At 48.1% G+C, this 18,454-nt stretch overlaps 1 protein-coding gene across 3 annotated transcripts in view; it reads right to left on the bottom strand.

The window, feature by feature from the left end:
* Positions 1-3,249: 3,249 nt before the first annotated feature.
* NSMCE1 (NSE1 homolog, SMC5-SMC6 complex component) overlaps positions 3,250-18,454 on the bottom strand; it is a 71,168-nt gene continuing 55,963 nt past the window's right edge. For all 3 annotated transcript variants that reach the window (XM_063934580.1, XM_063934578.1, XM_063934579.1), the window contains exons 6-8: positions 6,459-6,575; positions 4,418-4,538; positions 3,250-3,614 (exon numbers count right to left, since the gene is read on the bottom strand). In XM_063934580.1, coding sequence (XP_063790650.1) covers positions 3,511-3,614; positions 4,418-4,538; positions 6,459-6,575 — 342 coding nt within the window. In that variant the 3' untranslated portion in view covers positions 3,250-3,510. The remainder of the gene's footprint in view (positions 3,615-4,417; positions 4,539-6,458; positions 6,576-18,454) is intronic.

Here is an 18,454-nt window from a genome sequence, read left to right as displayed (position 1 = left end):
GGGCAAATAGGAATGTCCTTTTGCTCGTTTGTTTTTATAGGAACGAAAGGACTGCGGCTGAAAAGCCTGCGGCTTTTTCTGCTGGGAGGTGACCTGGGGTAAAAAGGTGGATTTTCCGGCCGTTGCCGTGGCCACCAGATCCGATAGACCGACCCCAAATAATTCCTCCCCCTTATACGGCAATACTTCCATATGTCGTTTGGAATCCGCATCACCTGACCACTGGCGCGTCCATAAACTTCTTCTGGCAGATATGGACATCGCACTTACTCTTGATGCCAGAGTGCAAATATCTCTCTGTGCATCTCGCATATAAAGAAATGCATCCTTTAACTGCTCTATAGTCAGTAAAATACTGTCCCTATCCAGGGTATCAATATTTTCAGACAGTGACTCCGACCAAGCCACGCCAGCACTGCACATCCAGGCTGAGGCGATTGCTGGTCTCAGTATAACACCCGTATGTGTGTATATACTTTTTAATGTATTCTCCAGCCTCCTATCAGCTGGATCCTTGAGGGCGGCCGTATCAGGAGACGGTAACCCACTTGCTTTGATAAGCGTGTGAGCGCCTTATCCACCCTAGGAGGTGTTTCCCAGCGCGCCCTAACCTCTGGCGGGAAAGGGTATAATGCCAATAACTTCTTTGAAATTAGCAGTTTTCTATCTGGGGTAACCCACGCTTCATCACACACTTCATTCAGTTCCTCTGATTCAGGAAAAACTATCGGTAGTTTTTTCACACCCCACATAATACCCCTTTTTGTGGTACTTGCAGTATCAGAGATATGCAAAGCCTCCTTCATTGCCGTGATCATATAACGTGTGGCCCTACTGGAAAATACGTTTGTTTCTTCACCGTCGACACTGGATTCAGTGTCAGTGTCTGGGTCTGTGTCGACCGACTGAGGTAAAGGGCGTTTTACAGCCCCTGACGGTGTCTGAGACGCCTGGACAGGTACTAACTGGTTTGCCGGCTGTCTCATGTCGTCAACCGACTTTTGTAGCGTGCTGACACTATCCCGTAATTCCATAAACAAAGCCATCCATTCTGGTGTCGACTCCCTAGGGGGTGACATCACCATTACAGGCAATTGCTCCGCCTCCACGCCAACATCGTCCTCATACATGTCGACACACACGTACCGACACACAGCAGACACACAGGGAATGCTCTGATAGAAGACAGGACCCCACTAGCCCTTTGGGGAGACAGAGGGAGAGTTTGCCAGCACACACCCAAGCGCTATAAATATATATAGGGACAACCTTAATAAGTGTGTTCCCTTTATAGCAGCTCAAATATTATAAATATCGCCAATAAGTGCCCCCCCTCTCTGTTTTTACCCTGTTTCTGTAGTGCAGTGCAGGGGAGAGTCCTGGGAGCCTTCCTCGCAGCGGAGCTGGGCAGGAAAATGGCGCTGTGTGCTGAGGAGAATATGCCCCGCCCCCTTTTTGGCGGGCTTCTTCTCCCGGTTTTTTTGGAACCTGGCAGGGGTTAAATACATCCATATAGCCCCAGGGGCTATATGTGATATATTTTAGCCAGAATAGGTATATTACATTGCTGCCCAGGGCGCCCCCCCCAGCGCCCTGCACCCTCAGTGACCGCTGGTGTGAAGTGTGCGGAGAGCAATGGCGCACAGCTGCAGTGCTGTGCACTACCTCATGAAGACTGAGACGTCTTCTGCCGCCGGTTTCTGGACCTCTTCTCTATTCGGCATCTGCAAGGGGGTCGGCGGCGCGGCTCCGGTGACCCATCCAGGCTGTACCTGTGATCGTCCCTCTGGAGCTAGTGTCCAGTAGCCTAAGAAGCAAATCCATCCTGCACGCAGGTGAGTTCACTTCTTCTCCCCTAAGTCCCTCGTTGCAGTGAGCCTGTTGCCAGCAGGACTCACTGAAAATAAAAAACCTAACAAACTTTTTCTAAGCAGCTCTTTAGGAGAGCCACCTAGATTGCACCCTGCTCGGACGGGCACAAAAACCTAACTGAGGCTTGGAGGAGGGTCATAGGGGGAGGAGCCAGTACACACCACCTAGTGGTCAAACTTTTAAATTTTGTGCCCTGTCTCCTGCGGAGCCGCTATTCCCCATGGTCCTGACGGAGTCCCAGCATCCACTAGGACGTCAGAGAAAACTGGATTACTTGTCCTATTTAGGATGCTAGATTGTGTACAATAGCGGCTCTCCCCCTTGTTATACACCCTTGTATAGAGGAGCTGTGTGTCCTTGCTGTTGCAGCGATGGGCAGAGGAAGGCGCCAATATGCCGCTGGTCCCACTGAGTAAGCTCCGCCCTCTGTAATGGCGCTGGAGCTACATAGATTTTTTTATACTGCCAATGTCTCCTTACACTGTGCAAACATCACAATGGCTGCTAGTTTGCACTACCGCTGCCAGTTTACACAGGGAAGCTATAGCGGGTCCCCCCATCGAGGATCCCGTATGCCGCCCCTGCGTTGCGCAGCACCAAGAACCGGGGGACCCACCCTAGCAGGGCCCCCAGTTTGTACTCACCACTCTTCTCACCTTCAGACTATGTTAGGGGTGTGTGGCGTACTGCCATTGTGACCGCCAAGGCGCAGTGCCCCGCGGAACAAACAACCTCTCAGGACAATGGTCCTGCAGCAAGGAAGCGGCTCTGACGCTTTACAGAGGCCGGTAATCGTCCCCCCTATACTGTTGTCCAGACAGTATACCGAAAATGATAAAGTTTAAAAGAAACTGAAGAAAAATCCTCTGGAGCTCCCACAGTGTGCATCCTCTCCCGAGGGCACTTTTTTCTAAACTGCCTGTGGGAAAGGGCATAGAGGGGAGGAGCCAGCACACCCAGTTGAAGAAATTTAAAGTGCAACGTCTCCTTTGGACCCCTTCTATACCCATCGTCTTAAGTAAACCCCAGTATCACTTATGGATGGCAGAGAAAAATTAAATAAAGTGAAGTAATATAACTGAGCAGGAGCTCAGTCAGCAGTGACCGGCTCCCTCGGCACAAATTCAAAACTGAGGGTTGATGGGGGATAGAGGGGGAGGAGCCTGTTTCACTTCTTAGATTATTTCAAGTGCCAGCTCCCCGTTAGCCCCCATCATCACCCCACAGTCTTGAAGTTGTGCCAGTGTCCCCTAGTGGCTGACAGAAAAAAAAAATAAACTGCCCCACCAATTACTGCCGAACAGGCCACTGCTATTCAATTTATATGACAAGAAATTGGTTCAAACTGCCTGTGAATGCTGCAAAAAATATCCCCAATCATGGTCTCAATCTTTTTTTCTTTAATAAATGGTCTATATAGCAACAGTGTAATAACATAGTAAACAACTTTTTTAAACAGATGTTTTCTTGAAAAGTACATATTGTTTCAGAAAACTGACACTAGACGTATCAGACAGCAAATAGTTTTTTTGTATAAATGTTTAACATATTAAAACAGTACAAAAGTATTTCAAATGCCTACTAGATACATCATACAGCATTTTCTAATAACATGTGCGTGCCATTCACAGGTAATCGCTATCGTCTTGACCTGGTGGCAACTGATGCGTTGTTTCTTCTTCCAGGTCTGGGGGGTGCCTTCTGGGATGTGGACGGTATTTGGGTATCCGTCTGTGATAACCCTGTGAATCACAATTTGACAATTACTATTAAAGATATACAACCTGATTAAATATAGATGAGCTATGTATCATGCTCTCTGTCATTTGTCTATAAATAAACACAATAGACCAATGATTCCTCGCTAAAGTTTACTTTGTGCTCTTCTCTACATGGTCACGGTTCCCAAACAACAGTAAAGCTCTATACAGTGTATGTACATTAGGCAACTAGGGAATGACCCCAGAGACACACCATGTATCACATAAAAGTAATTAAAGAGAGCAGGAGATGAAAAAACAATAGAGTGGAGGTGTCCAAATGGCACTAACACATAAATACAATAAGCCTGTGTTAGAAGAGCACACACAGTATCAAGGGATTGGGTAAGTTATCACGGCAGTCGAGATGCCAGTGGTCACATGACCACTATTGACAATCCCGACACCAAATGGGGTAAGTATTCTACCCTTCCCCCATTCCATACCCTAAACCTCCTGGGGTGGCAGCTATGGCTAACCCTTCAGGGGTGGCAGCTATGGCTAACCGACGGGGGGTGACGGCTATGACTAGTCACCCCCCTAGTGCCTAACCTTCAAACTCCCCCCCCCCCCCCCCCGCGGGCCCTATCACGATACTCATTTTCGGGGTGTTTCTCCTGAGTGGTGTTGTGATTCCGGCGTCGGTCACATATCTGCCAGCATGCTGAACGCATCCCGTATCGAGGGCATACAAAACCAACACACAAGATAAGCACAAGCCAAAGATGGAATGGTTACACAAACAACTGTATGACATTTGCTGTGGCTGCAAGTAATGAACATACGTGGAATTTCCTGCATCCACGGGTCTGAACACTGAGGGCAGCGTGGCTCTGCGTGACCTCTGAAATACTTCCCCACACAGCTCAGGTGAATCTTGATACCACAGTTTTCACATATCTGGCCCTGAGTACACAACAATAAAACAGTATTTTTAAATTGTTACAGTGTATTATGAGTTTAGTAATAGCAAACATCCTCCTCCTTTGGATTTATAGAACATTCTACCATTTCTTGATATTTAATTCAACTGTCCCATAAGGTATTTCACAAATATATTCACCTATTTAGATTACATTGGTCAAATGTATTAAGACTTAAAAAAAAGTGATAGGGTGGAGATGGATAACAAGTGATAAATGACCAGCCAATCAGCTCCTTAACTGCCATGTCACAGGCTGTGTTTGAAAAATGACAGGAAGCTGATTGGCTGGTCATTTATCACGCGTTATCTGTCTCCACTTTATCACTTTTTAAGGCTTAATACATTTTGGCCATGGGGTCATATGTATTAAGCCTGGAGAAGTGATAATTGGAAGGCGATAATGCATCAGATAATCAGCTCCTGTTAATTTACACATTGGAGCTGATTGGCTGGTACGATATCACCTTGCACTTATCACTGCTTGATAATTGCTTCATCACTTCTCCAGGCTTAATACATCTGCCCCAATGTTGGTTAAATACACAAAATGAACTACATTGTACCTAAAAGGCAGGTGAATCCAATAATCATGAAAAGACATCTCTTTCTAAAGATGGACATACAGATGTAGCCACGCTCATCATTGCCACGAGCAGCGCCGGCGTGGCTAGTGTGCCCGTGGCTAGTGAGCCTATGAGCTCCATTAAAGCCTATGGAGCGAACACCAACTGCAGCCAGTCGTAGTACAATGCATTTGCATTATGATCATAGATGAGCATGGCTACATCTGTAGTGAGCCAGAGCCGGATATGGAATCAAGTCAGAAAAAGCACAAACAGTTCATTTGTATCTGGAACAAACCATTTTGCAATGCAAGGGAGGGAAATACATTTATATATTTTTTAAAAACTGGCTGCTTTTGCATGTAGCCAACAAATGGCGTTCGGGATGCAAGCAGCCAGAGTACAGACCATGGCATCCCGACAAACAAAATCCCAACGGGGAAGGCAAGTATACTTACCTTCCCCCCCGCCCAACTAACCCCCCTCCCCCACTCCCCACAGCCTAAATCTAATGACACCTGGGCTGCAGCCTAACCCCTTAAACTCGCACCGCGGCCTAAACCTAACCTCCCCCCTCCTCTGCGGCTTATGTATCCAGAATCCAGCACTTGCCCCGTTCGGGTTCCCGGCGGTCAGGATTCCGGCACTGGGCAGGTAACTTTATTCGGGATGCATATGTCGGCATTCTGAGTAGTGACCGGGATCTTGACCGGATCCCCACAAATGTTAGACAGCTTTATTATTACGCTTCAATTTAGATTTCAGTTTAGACAGACCCCACCCAAACCTAAATCTCTATGCACATGTTAAATCTGACCCAATTCTAGCGTAACATGGTTTTGCCCAGTTGCTTGCTTGTTTGGTTTGCTTCCACATATGAATAACCCACAGTATGCATAAACGTAGACAAGCCTGTCCCCACAGGCCCCTCCTCCCACAGCTCCGCCCCCTGGCCCGCCTCCCATCTCCCATCAGTGCTGAAGCAAAACTGGCTGTAAGTTGGGCATTATTATCCATGAGACGGCCACTGCACTTTGCACAACACTGATGAATGTGGTTTGGTTCGATTTAAATATACTAAAGAGGTCATTAGGACATCTAACAGCATCTTGGTTCAAAGTGTACCAACATAATACACTCTCCTTATAATTAGAACTTTATATTTAATTGATAAGTACTGTAAATACAATTTTGTCCTACTTTTCAGCAAAGGTACACAGGCCATTAGTGACAGTACCCGCAATTCCTAGGCCCCCCATAGTTTTGTGCGGGAGCAGGTATCATACTTTTATTGTGTTAAAAAAGAAAACACACGTTTCCTAAGGACAAGGATATTACCTGAATAGCGATATTATGGCAGATATTGCAAGTTTTGACTATGTCCTGGTATGTTGTCTGTATGTAATGTTCCATCTCCATTATGCAGCGCAGGTGTAGGCTGTACTCCCCATCTTTCTAGTAAATCAAGTGAAAAGAGAACATTTGCAATTCAAATCACTTGGAAAAATAGGATTTTAATACCTACCGGTAAATCCTTTTCTCTTAGTCCGTAGAGGATGCTGGGGTCACTTCAAGAACCATGGGGCATAGACGGGATCCGCAGGAGACATGGGCAGGGACTTTAAGACTTTCAAATGGTGTGACCTGGCTCCTCCCGCTATGCCCCTCCTCCAGACTCCAGTTTAAGGAACTGTGCCCAGGGAGATGGACATTTAGAGGAAAGTATTTATTGTTAAACCACGGTGAGCATCTTACCAGCTCACACCTCAAGCATGCCGCAGAACGTGGTATTCAACAGAACACAAGCCAACGGCATAAAGAATTTGCAGCAATATGCTGACAAAAAACACAACCTGTGTGTAACCACAACCAATAACTGCAGATACAGTACGCACTGGGACGGGCGCCCAGCATCCTCTACGGACTAAGAGAAAAGGATTTACCGGTAGGTATTAAAATCCTATTTTCTCATACGTCCTAGAGGATGCTGGGGTCACTTCAAGAACCATGGGGTTATACTAAAGCTCTAGAATGGGCGGGAGAGTGCGGATGACTCTGCAGCACTGATTGACCAAACATGAGGTCCTCAGCGGCCAGGGTATCAAACTTGTAAAACATTTCAAAAGTGTTTGAACCCCACCAAACAGCTGCTCGGCAAAGTTGCAATGCTGAGAACCCCGGGACAGCTGCCCAGGACGAGCTCACCCTTCTACTAGAATGGGCCTTCATCGATTTCGGTAACGGCAATCTAGCCATGGAATGATCATGCTGAATCGCACAACAGATCCAGCGCGCAATGGTCTGCTTGGAAACAGGACACCAAAAGTTGTTGGGAACATACAGAACAAACAGAGCCTCTGTTTTCCTAATCAGAGCCGTCCAGGCGACATCATTTTTCGAAGCTCTAACCATAGCCAGATACTTTGACTCAGCGAAGGCGGCAGTAGCCACAGGCACCACCATAGGTCGGTTCCTGCAGAAGAAAGGACAACACCTTCGGCAGAAACGTTGACGTGTCCTCAATTCAGCTCAAGCTTCATGGAAGATCAAATAAGGGCTCTTGTGAGATAAGGCCCCTAACTCACACACCCACCTTGCAGATGCCAAGGCCAACAGGATGACCGCTTTTCAAGTGAGAAACAGCAACTTCACCTACTGTAAAGGTTCAACCACGTGATTGAAGGAACTGCAACACCACATTAAGAACCCAAGATGCCACTGGAGGCACAAATGGAAGGTAGACGCGCAACACACCTTTCACGAAAGACTGAACTTCCGGAAGGGAAGCCAATAGTTTTCGAAAGAAAATTGCCAATGCTGGAAACTGGACCTTAATGGAGTCCAATTTCATGCTGCATTCCCTCCAGCCCGTAGAAAATGTAGAGAACACCCTAACTGAAACTCTTCCGCTGAAGCTTTCTTGGATTCACACCAAGACACCTATTTTCACCAGAGACGGTATTAACGTTTAGACGTTACTCCTTTCCTGGCCTGAATAAGAGTAGGGATGACTCCCTTGAGAATACCCTTTCGGGCTAAAAACCGGCTCTCAACAGCCATGCCGTCAAACGTAGCCGCGGTAAGTCCAGGTACACGCACGGCACCTACTGTAGCAGGTCCTCGCGAAGAGGAAGAGGCCCATGATCATTTTTTTTTTTAAACTCCTAAAGATCTGGGCACCAAGCCCTCCTAGGCCAGTCTGGGCAATTAAATTTTTCCCAAAACCTCGAACTTTTGGGAACAGTGGAAGTGTAGGGAATACATACACATACCGGAATAGCCACTGGGTCACCAGTGCATCTATTGCTATTGTCTGAGGGTCTTTTGATCAGGAACAATATTTCTGAAGCTTCTCGTTGAGACGAGATGTCATCATGTCTATTTGAGAAACTCCGCAAAGACTTGTCACCTCTGCGAAGCCTTCTTGGTGGAAGTTCCACTCTCCCGGCTGGAGATCGTGTCTGCTGAGGAAGTCTGCTTCCCAGTTGTCCACTCCTGAAATGAAAATTACCGACAGAGCCCTTACATGTCTTCTTGCCCAGAGGAGGACCTTCGTCACCTCTGCCATTTCCGCTCTGCTTTTCGTTCCGCCTTGCTGTTACATTATCCAACGGGATCTGCACGAGATGATCTTGAAGAAGATGTACCGCTTGTTGAAGACCTTTGTAAATGGCTCTCAATTCCAGCATGTTCATGCGAAGGCAGGCTTCCTGACTTTAGCATTTGCCGGGGAAGCTTTTCCTTGAGTGACAGCTCCTCAGCCTCGGAGACTTGTATCCGTGGTTACCAGGACCCAGTCCTGAACTCCGAACCTGCGTCAATCTAATAGGTGCGAGCTATGTAGCCACCACAGGAGTGAAATCCTGGCTTTCGACAACAGGACTAACTTCCGGTGCATGTGTAGGTGGGATCCACTTTACCAACAGGTCTCACTGGAATACCCTGGCATGGAACCTGACAAACTATATGGCCTCGTAGGCCGTCACCATCTTTGCACTGATGGATCGACACTCTTGATGGTTTCAAACCTAGTATTATCATTTTCTGGATTTACAGAGCCTTTTCCACCGGAAGAAAAAAACTCTCTGAACTACCCTGTCCAGAATCATTCCGAAAAACAAATAATCTTTCCTGGAAAATATATGATCCAACCGTGTTGTTGGAGTATGGACAGGGAGAGCGCAATGTTTTGTACCAACCACTCACTGGATCTCGCCTTTATCAGGAGATCTTCTAGATAAGGAATTAAATTGACTCCTTCTTGATACAGGAGGACAATCATCTCCACCATCACTTTGGTGAAAACCCTTGGCGCCGTGGAGAAAACCGAAAGGTAACATCTAGAATTGGTAATGGCAATCCTGAACCGCAAATCTCAGATAAGCCTGGTAAGGAGGATAAATGGGAACATGCAGGTAATCATCCTCTACATCAACTGACTCCCTGTAATCCACCTCCTCCAGACTGGAAATCACTGCCCCCAGTGATTCCATCTGGAACTTGAACCGTTTCATTTAGGTTCAGGATCGGTCAGACCGAGCCGTCCGGTTTCGGAACTACCAAGAGGCTTGAATAAACCCCTTCCTTTGTTGTGACCCAGGCACCAGGACTATGCCCTGGTCCTGACATAAAATTTGAATTACCGTTATAAGTGATTCTCTTTCTGGAAGAGACGCTGGCAAGGTCAATTTTACAATTCGGTATGGGAAACGTCTTGAAACTCCAGTTTGTACCCCTGGGACACTATTTTTAACAGCCCGGAATCCAGGTCAGATTGACTCCAATCCTGACTGAGCAGTTTTTAAACGTGCCCCCGCCCGAGCTACCTCCCGCGAGGGATCCCCAGCGTCATGCTGTGGACTTGGCAGAAGCAGGGGTAGACTTCTGTTCTTGGTAACCTGAAGCCGTTGTAGACATCTTCTCGCTGTACCTACTGGGCCGAAAAAGGACTGCATGTGAGGGTGATCCTTTTGCCAGTGCAGGTGCAGAGGGCACAAATGCAGACTTACCTGTGGTAGCGGCCGAGACCAACGTCTCCAGTCCCTCACCAAATAAGGCCTCACCTTTGTATAGGAGATCCTCCATATTTCTCTTGGAATCTGCATCCACGTTCCACTGTCAAATCCCCAACGCCCGCCGAGCCGATACTGCCCTGGTAGCGGCTTGTGAACTCAAAAGCCCAATATCTTTCATTGCTCCTAGCATGTATGCGGCAGCGTCTTTGATATCTCCTAACTTAGGGAGTATCTCATCTTTATCAATCGTGTCAACTTCTGATGACACGCTTCTTTACCATTTTTTTTTTTTTGAGACACCCACGCGCAAGCAATAGTGGGCCTGAGCAGTGCACTCTTTGCAACATAAATGGATTTTAATATAGTTTTCACTTTTCGGATCGCCGACTCCTTTAGTGAAGCCGTGTCAGGTGCAGGGAGAATTACCTTCTTTGTCACCCTAGACAGTGCACTATCTAACACAGGGGGTGACTGCTGGGAAAGAAAATATTAAGCTCGTGGGAGGGAGTCTTATTTGATCTATTTCCCTGGAACCACTATCGGCGACACAGGACTCAGAGTCCGTGTCGGTAGCAGTAGTCATAACATTTGTAAAAGGACTTTATGTGACCCAGAGAGGGTCGCCTGCAGATGGAAGAACAGAATTCTGACAAAACACATCTTCTACATATCCAGCATGCAGCATTAGATATAGCCTTATCTAATCTTTGATATGATGCATACTACCACGTATTTCTTTCACCCATGCAGGCTCTTGGTGTGTCGGAAGCATCACCACCTTACATCTGTGTCCCTAAAATGGCTTCCTCCAGGGAGGAACTCCCTGCCTCAGACATGTCCCACACACACTCACAGACACACTGGGACTTACAGGGACCAGACCTCTGTCAGATGGACACAGAAAGGAAAAGCCAGCTCACACCCCAGGGCCAAGTACACCCATCTGTGAAACATATCATTGAAAACATACCTGCAGCACTTTTATACATCGCCCCCCCCCCCCCCCCCTTTGCACCCTGATACATGTCAGTAGTGAAGGGAGGACCAGCGTTTCTATTGTGAGGAGAAAATGGCGCTGATTAGTGTGCTGGCTTAGTGAGGAAGAAGCCCCGCCCCCGTAATGGCGTGCTTCACCCGTTCTTAAATCAATAGTTCATTATACTGGCGGGGGTAGGACAGTGTGCCTTTTGCCATAAACAAGGATTTATGTTGCCCAGGGCACCCCCCCTGCACCCTGCAGTTGTCAGCAGTGTGTGTGTGTGTGTGTGTGTGTGTGTGTGTGTGTGTGTGTGTGTGTGTGTGTGTGTGTGTGTGTGTGTGCTGTGAGGAAGAAGCTCCGGCCCCTTAATGGCGCGCTTCCTTCCCGCAATTTTCAACAAATATTTATACTGGCGGGGGTTAGGACAGTGCCTTGGCACTAATGTCCCCTCTTGCCAGTGTCAAAATGAGGATTTATATGCTGCCCAGGGAGCCCCCCCCGCGCCCTGCACCCTGTAGTGCCTTGTGTAGTGGGAACATGGCGCGCAGCGTGCGATCCTCAGAATGACGTCACTGAAGACTTCTGATCTTCTTCTACTCACCTGTCTTCTGACTTCTGGCTCTGCAAGGGGGGTGACGGCGGGCTCTGGGAACGAGCATCTAGGTGTACCCAGCGTTCAGACCCTCAGGAGCTAATGGTGTCCTGTAGCCAAAGAAGCAGAGCCTTTAAACTCACAGAAGTAGGTCTGACTTCTCTCCCCTAAGTCCCACGAAGCAGGGAGACTGTTGCCAGCAGTTCTCCCTGAAAATAAAAAACCTAACGTAAGTCTTTTTCTGAGAAACTCAGTAGAGCTCCTCAGAGTGCATCCAGTCTCACTGGGCACAGATTCTAAACTGGAGTCTGGAGGAGGGGCATAGAGGAAGGAGCCAGGTCACACCATTTGGAAGTCTTAAAGTCCGTGCCCATGTCTCCTGCGGATCCCGTCTATACCCCATGGTTCTTGAAGTGACCCCAGCATCCTCTAGGACGTATGAGAAACGCCAGTTAAATTAATATTTTCACTGGCCATTCTCTTCTGGGTGATGCATTATAATGACACGTGTATTATAGTTGGCTTACACTATACATACACAACTCATGTCTTGCTTAAAGCAGGACAGAAACATTTTGGTATTATTAGCCTTGCAGGGTCCTGTTGTATCTGTCCTTCCTGGTTGCAGTGCCTGGTGTCAGTGGAATCAGAATAAATCAGCTGCACAATGCCAGACTGTCATTGCAGAACCGGTCACAGTCTAGCATAGCAAATGAGGTCTCCAATGTTTTACTACCTGGGAGCCACCTCAATCCTGACCACAAGACAGAGAAGTAGTGTGATAAGGCAGACACTAGGGGGTAGATATACTAAAGCTTGTAAAACAGACAAGTGGTGTTGTTGCCCCTAGCATTCAGATTCTAGCTATTATTTGTCTAGTGGATTCTAGAACATGACAGAATGTGATTAGTTGCTAGAGACAACAGCAGCACTTGTCTGTTTTAGAAAGTTTAGTATAGCTACCTCTTGGTGTGGGAGAAATGTGTTACAAGGCAGGTAGATGACAAGCCTCCTATGTGACAAGGAGATGCGGTTAAGATCCCGCCGGTCGGAATCCCGACGCCGGAATCCCGACCGGCACAATCCCGACATATTCTCCCTCTGTGGGTGTCCACGACACCCATAGAGGGAGAATAAATTAGTGTGCCCGCAGCGTGGCGAGCGTCCTGCTATGGAAAGCCGCTCACCCCCGCTGATATCGCTGGGCAGGGGGGAAAAGCGCTGTGTGTTTATGCACTGAACGCTTTTCAGCCCAGCGATGTCAGCGATCATCGCTGTGCATACACGCTGGGCAAAAATGTGTATGAACCTTTAGTGTGCCTTGAGGACCAAGGCTGGGAATGGCTGCCCTACACTATCCGCACCACTGTCTCTAATATATATAAAATAGGATTTTGATACCTACCGGTAAATCCTTTTCTCCTAGTCCGTAGAGGATGCTGGGGACTCCAAAAGGACCATGGGGTATAGACGGGATCCGCAGGAGACATGGGCACACTATAAGACTTTGAATGGGTATGAACTGGCTCCTCCCTCTATGCCCCTCCGCCAGACCTCAGTTATAGGAACTGTGCCCAGGGGAGACGGACATTTCGAGGAAAAGTATTTTTGTCACACTACGGGTGAGATACATACCAGCTCACACCACAAACACACCGTACAACTGGATTAGCAGGAATATCAGAGAACAGTATGAACGAAAAACAGTAACAAGCTGAACATAACCGATACACAACCTTCGTGTAATCGAAACAACATCTAACAATACAACTGCAAGTAACAGTCCGCACTGGGATGGGCGCCCAGCATCCTCTATGGACTAGGAGAAAAGGATTTACCGGTAGGTATCAAAACCCTATTTTCTCTTACGTCCTAGAGGATGCTGGAGACTCCAAAAGGACCATGGGGTCTATACCAAAGCTCCAGGCCGGGCGGGAGAGTGCGGACGACTCTGCAGCACCGATTGAGCAAACACAAGGTCCTCATCAGCCAGGGTATCAAACTTGTAGAACTGAGCAAAAGTGTTTGAACCCGACCACGTAGCTGCTCGGCAAAGTTGAAGTGCCGAGACCCCTCGGGCAGCCGCCCAAGATGGGCCCACCTTCCTGGTAGAATGGGCCTTCACTGACTTCGGCAATAGCAATCCAGCCATAGAATGAGCGTGCTGAATCGTATTACAAATCCACCGTGCAATAGTCTGCTTGGAAGCAGGATTTCCAATCTTGTTGGAAGCGTACAGGACAAACAGAGCCTCCGTTTTCCTAACCAGAGCCGTTCTGGCAACATACATTTTCAAAGCTCTCACGACATTGAGAGATTTTGGCACCGTCACGGCCTCTGAAGCCACAGGTACCACAATAGGTTGATTTATGTGAAATGAAGAAACCACCTTTTGCAGAAATTGTTGACGAGTCCTCAATTCCGTTCTATCCACATGGAAAATCAAATATGGGCTCTTGTGAGACAAAGCAGCCAATTCCGACACCCGTCTGGCGGACGCCAAGGCCAAAAGCATGACCACTTTCCAAGTGAGAAATTTCAACTCAACCTTTCGCAAAGGTTCAAACCAGTGAGACATAAGAAATTGCAACACCACGTCAAGATCCCACGGTGCCACGGGTGGCACAAACGGGGGATGGATATGCAGCACTCCCTTCACGAAAGTCTGAACTTCAGGAAGGGTGGCCAATTCTTTTTGAAAGAAAATAGATAAAGCTGAAATCTGCACTTTGATGGAACCCAATTTCAGGCCTGCATACACGCCTGCCTGCAAAAAATGGAGGAAACTACCTAGCTGAAACACCTCCGCCGGAGCTTTCTTGGCTTCACACCACGACACATATTTTCTCCAAATACGGTGATAATGCTTCGCCGTGACCTCCTTTCTAGCCTTAAGGAGAGTAGGGATGACTTCCCCAGGAATACCCTTTCGAGCTAGGATTTGGCGTTCAACCTCCACGCCGTCAAACGCAGCCGCAGTAAGTCCTGAAATACACATGGTCCCTGCAGTAACAAGTCCTCTCTGAGAGGAAGCGGCCAAGGATCTTCTATGAGTAATTCCTGAAGATCCGGATACCAGGCCCTCCGTGGCCAATCCGGAACGACGAGTACTGCCGGAACCCTTGTTCGTCTTATGATCCTCAACACCTTTGGAATGAGAGGAAGTGGAGGGAACACATATACCGACTGAAACACCCACGGAGTTACCAGGGCGTCTACTGCACTGGCTTGGGGGTCCCTTGAACTGGAACAATACCTCGGAAGTTTCTTGTTGAGGCGAGACGCCATCATGTCTATTTGAGGAACTCCCCAACGCCTTGTCACTTCTGCAAATACCTCTTGATGAAGAGCCCACTCTCCTGGATAGAGATCGTGTCTGCTGAGGAAATCTGCTTCCCAGTTGTCCACGCCCGGAAGGAAGACTGCTGACAGAGCGCTCACGTGCTTTTCCGCCCAGCAGAGAACCCTTGTGGCCTCCGCCATCGCCGCTCTGCTCTTTGTTCCGCCCTGGCGGTTTACGTACGCTACCACTGTTACGTTGTCCGACTGAATCAGGACAGGTAGACCTCAAAGAAGGTGTTCCGCTTGCAGAAGGCCGTTGTAAATGGCTCTTAACTCCAGAACGTTTATGTGGAGACAAGTTTCCTGGCTTGACCATTTTCCCTGGAAACGTCTTCCTTGTGTGACTGCACCCCAGCCTCGGAGACTTGCATCTGTGGTCAGCAGGACCCAATCCTGGATTCCGACCCTGCGTCCCTCTAGAAGGTGAGAACTTTGCAGCCACCACAGGAGAGAAAGTCTGGTCCTGGAAGATAGACTTATTTTCCGGTGCATGTGCAGGTGAGACCCGGACCATTTGTTCAGCAGGTCCCACTGAAACACCCGGGCATGAAACCTGCCAAACGGAATGGCTGCGTAAGCCACAACCATCTTCCCTAGCACTCGAGTGCATTAATGAATCGACACTCTTGCCGGTTTCAGAAACCCCTTGAACATGCAATGGATTTCCAGAGCTTTTTCCGCCGGAAGAAACACTCTCTTTAGTTCCGTGTCTAGGATCATGCCCAAGAAGGGCAGCCGAGTTGTCGGGATCAACTGAGACTTTGGCAAATTTAGAATCCAACCATGATGTCGCAGAACCATCAGGGAAAGGGCCACATTTCTTAGCAACTGCTCCTTTGATCTCGCCTTTATCAGGAGATCGTCTAAGTACGGGATAATTGTGACACCCTGTTTGCGTAGGAGTACCATCATTTCCGCCATCACTTTGGTGAAGACCCTCGGGGCTGTGGAAAGCCCAAACGGCAACGTCTGAAATTGGTAATGACATTCCTGCACCGCAAATCTCAGGAAGGCCTGATGAGGAGGATATATAGGGACGTGTAAGTAGGCATCTTTTATGTCGACTGACGCCATAAAATCCCCCCCTTCTAGGCTGGAGATCACAGCTCGAAGACATTCCATCTTGAACTTGATTGAGGGATTTTAGGTTCAGGATCGGTCTGACCGAGCCGTCCGGCTTTGGCACGACAAAGAGGCTCGAACAGAACCCTTCCCCCCGTTGGGACGGGGGTACAGGGACAATGACCCTCTGTTGACACAGCTTTTGTATAGCAGCATTTACTACTTCCCATTCTGGAATAGAAACAGGCAAGGCTGATTTGAAAAATCGTCGGGGGGGGGGGGGGGGAGGCATCTTTTGAAACTCCAGTTTGTACCCTTGGGACATTATGTCTAAGACCCAAGGATCTAGGCCCGATTGAAACCAGACCTGACTGAAGATTCGGAGACGGGCCCCCACCGGCACGGACTCCCGTAGGGGAGCCCCAGCGTCATGCGGTGGACTTGGCAGAGGCGGGGGAGGACTTTTGGTCCTGGGCGCCAGACACAACAGGCAATCTCTTTCCCCTTCCTCTAACTTTTGAAGCGGGGGAAGGACGAGCCCCTTCCTTTTTTGTATTTATTAGGCCGAAAGGACTGCATCTGATAATGGGGCGCCTTTTTCTGTTGTGCGGGAACATAAGGAAGAAAAGATGACTTACCCGCAGTAGCGGTAGACACCAGGTCAGCGAGGCCGTCACCAAACAAGACACTACCTTTAAAAGGGAGAGCTTCCATAGCTTTCTTGGAGTCTGCATCAGCATTCCATTGATGAATCCACAGCGCCCTCCTGGCCGAGACTGCCATGGCATTGGCCCTTGATCCCAAGAGGCCAATATCCCTCGCCGCATCCTTTAGGTAAGCTGCAGCGTCCCTGATATAACCAAGAGTAAAAAGAATGTTATCCTTATCAAGGGTATCCATGTCAGATGCCAAATTATCAGCCCACTTAGCAATAGCACTATTCACCCATGCCGACCCGTAGTGACATAAATGACCTTTAATGTCGTTTTCTGCTTGCGATCCGCAGGATCCTTGAGGGCAGCCGTGTCAGGAGACGGAAGCGCCACTTTTTTTGGACAGTCGGGACAGAGCCTTGTCCACATTGGGAGATGACTCCCACTTTTCCCTGTCGTCAGGGGGGAAAGGATTTGCCACAAAAATTCTCTTGGGAATCTGCGACCTTTTGTCAGGCGACTCCCAAATCTTTTCACAAAGAGTGTTCAGTTCATGAGAGGAGGGAAACTTCACCTCAGGCTTTTTCCCTTTAAATAAACAAACCCTTGTATCTGGAACAGGAGGTTCCTCAGAAATATGTAAAACATCTTTAATAGCCACAATCATGTACTGAATACTCTTTACCAATTTTGGCTGTAAACTGGTTTCACTAAAGTCGACACTGGAATCAGAGTCCGTGTCGGTATCAGTATCTGCCATCTGGGTAAAGGAACGTTTCTGTGACCCTGAGGGGGCCTGTACCTGAGACAAGGCGTCCTCCATGGATTTTCTCCACGTTTGTGCCTGAGAATCAGATTTATCCAGCCTGTTAGACAATAATGCCACATTTGCATTCAATGTACTCAACATATTCACCTGTGCCGACAGAGTCACTCCCAAATCCTTCTCTGCGCCCCCAGTAACTTCCTCCGGGGAGGAGCACTCAGCCTCAGACATGTCGACACACGGTACCGACACACACACACTCACACTGGCAAAAGGGGACAGACCCACAGGGAAGCCTGTAGAGATAACACAGAGGGAGTATACCAGCTCACACCCCAGCGCCCATATACTACTAAAAAATAAATAAGATTTTACTTACCGGTAAATCTATTTCTCGTAGTCCGTAGTGGATGCTGGGGACTCCGTAAGGACCATGGGGATAGACGGGCTCCGCAGTAGACATGGGCACTTTAAGAAAGAATTTAGGTTCTGGTGTGCACTGGCTCCTCCCTCTATGCCCCTCCTCCAGACCTCAGTTAGAGAAACTGTGCCCAGAAGAGCTGACAGTACAAGGAAAGGATTTTGGTAATCCAGGGCAAGATTCATACCAGCCACATCAATCACACCGTATAACAAGTGAAAACAACCAGTTAACAGTATGACAAATAACAGAGCATTAGGTCAAACCCTGATGCAACCATAGCATAGCCCTTATTGAAGCAATAACTATATACAAGTATTGCAGAAGAAGTCCGCACTTGGGATGGGCGCCCAGCATCCACTACGGACTACGAGAAATAGATTTACCGGTAAGTAAAATCTTATTTTCTCTAACGTCCTAGTGGATGCTGGGGACTCCATAAGGACCATGGGGATTATACCAAAGCTCCCAAACGGGCGGGAGAGTGCGGATGACTCTGCAACA

The sequence above is a fragment of the Pseudophryne corroboree genome, chromosome 7 (assembly GCF_028390025.1).
Source record: "Pseudophryne corroboree isolate aPseCor3 chromosome 7, aPseCor3.hap2, whole genome shotgun sequence".
In the NCBI taxonomy this organism is placed as follows: Eukaryota; Metazoa; Chordata; class Amphibia; order Anura; family Myobatrachidae; genus Pseudophryne; species Pseudophryne corroboree.
The sequence above is the reverse complement of the archived record's forward strand: the minus strand, read 5'-3'. Positions and strand labels throughout refer to the sequence as shown.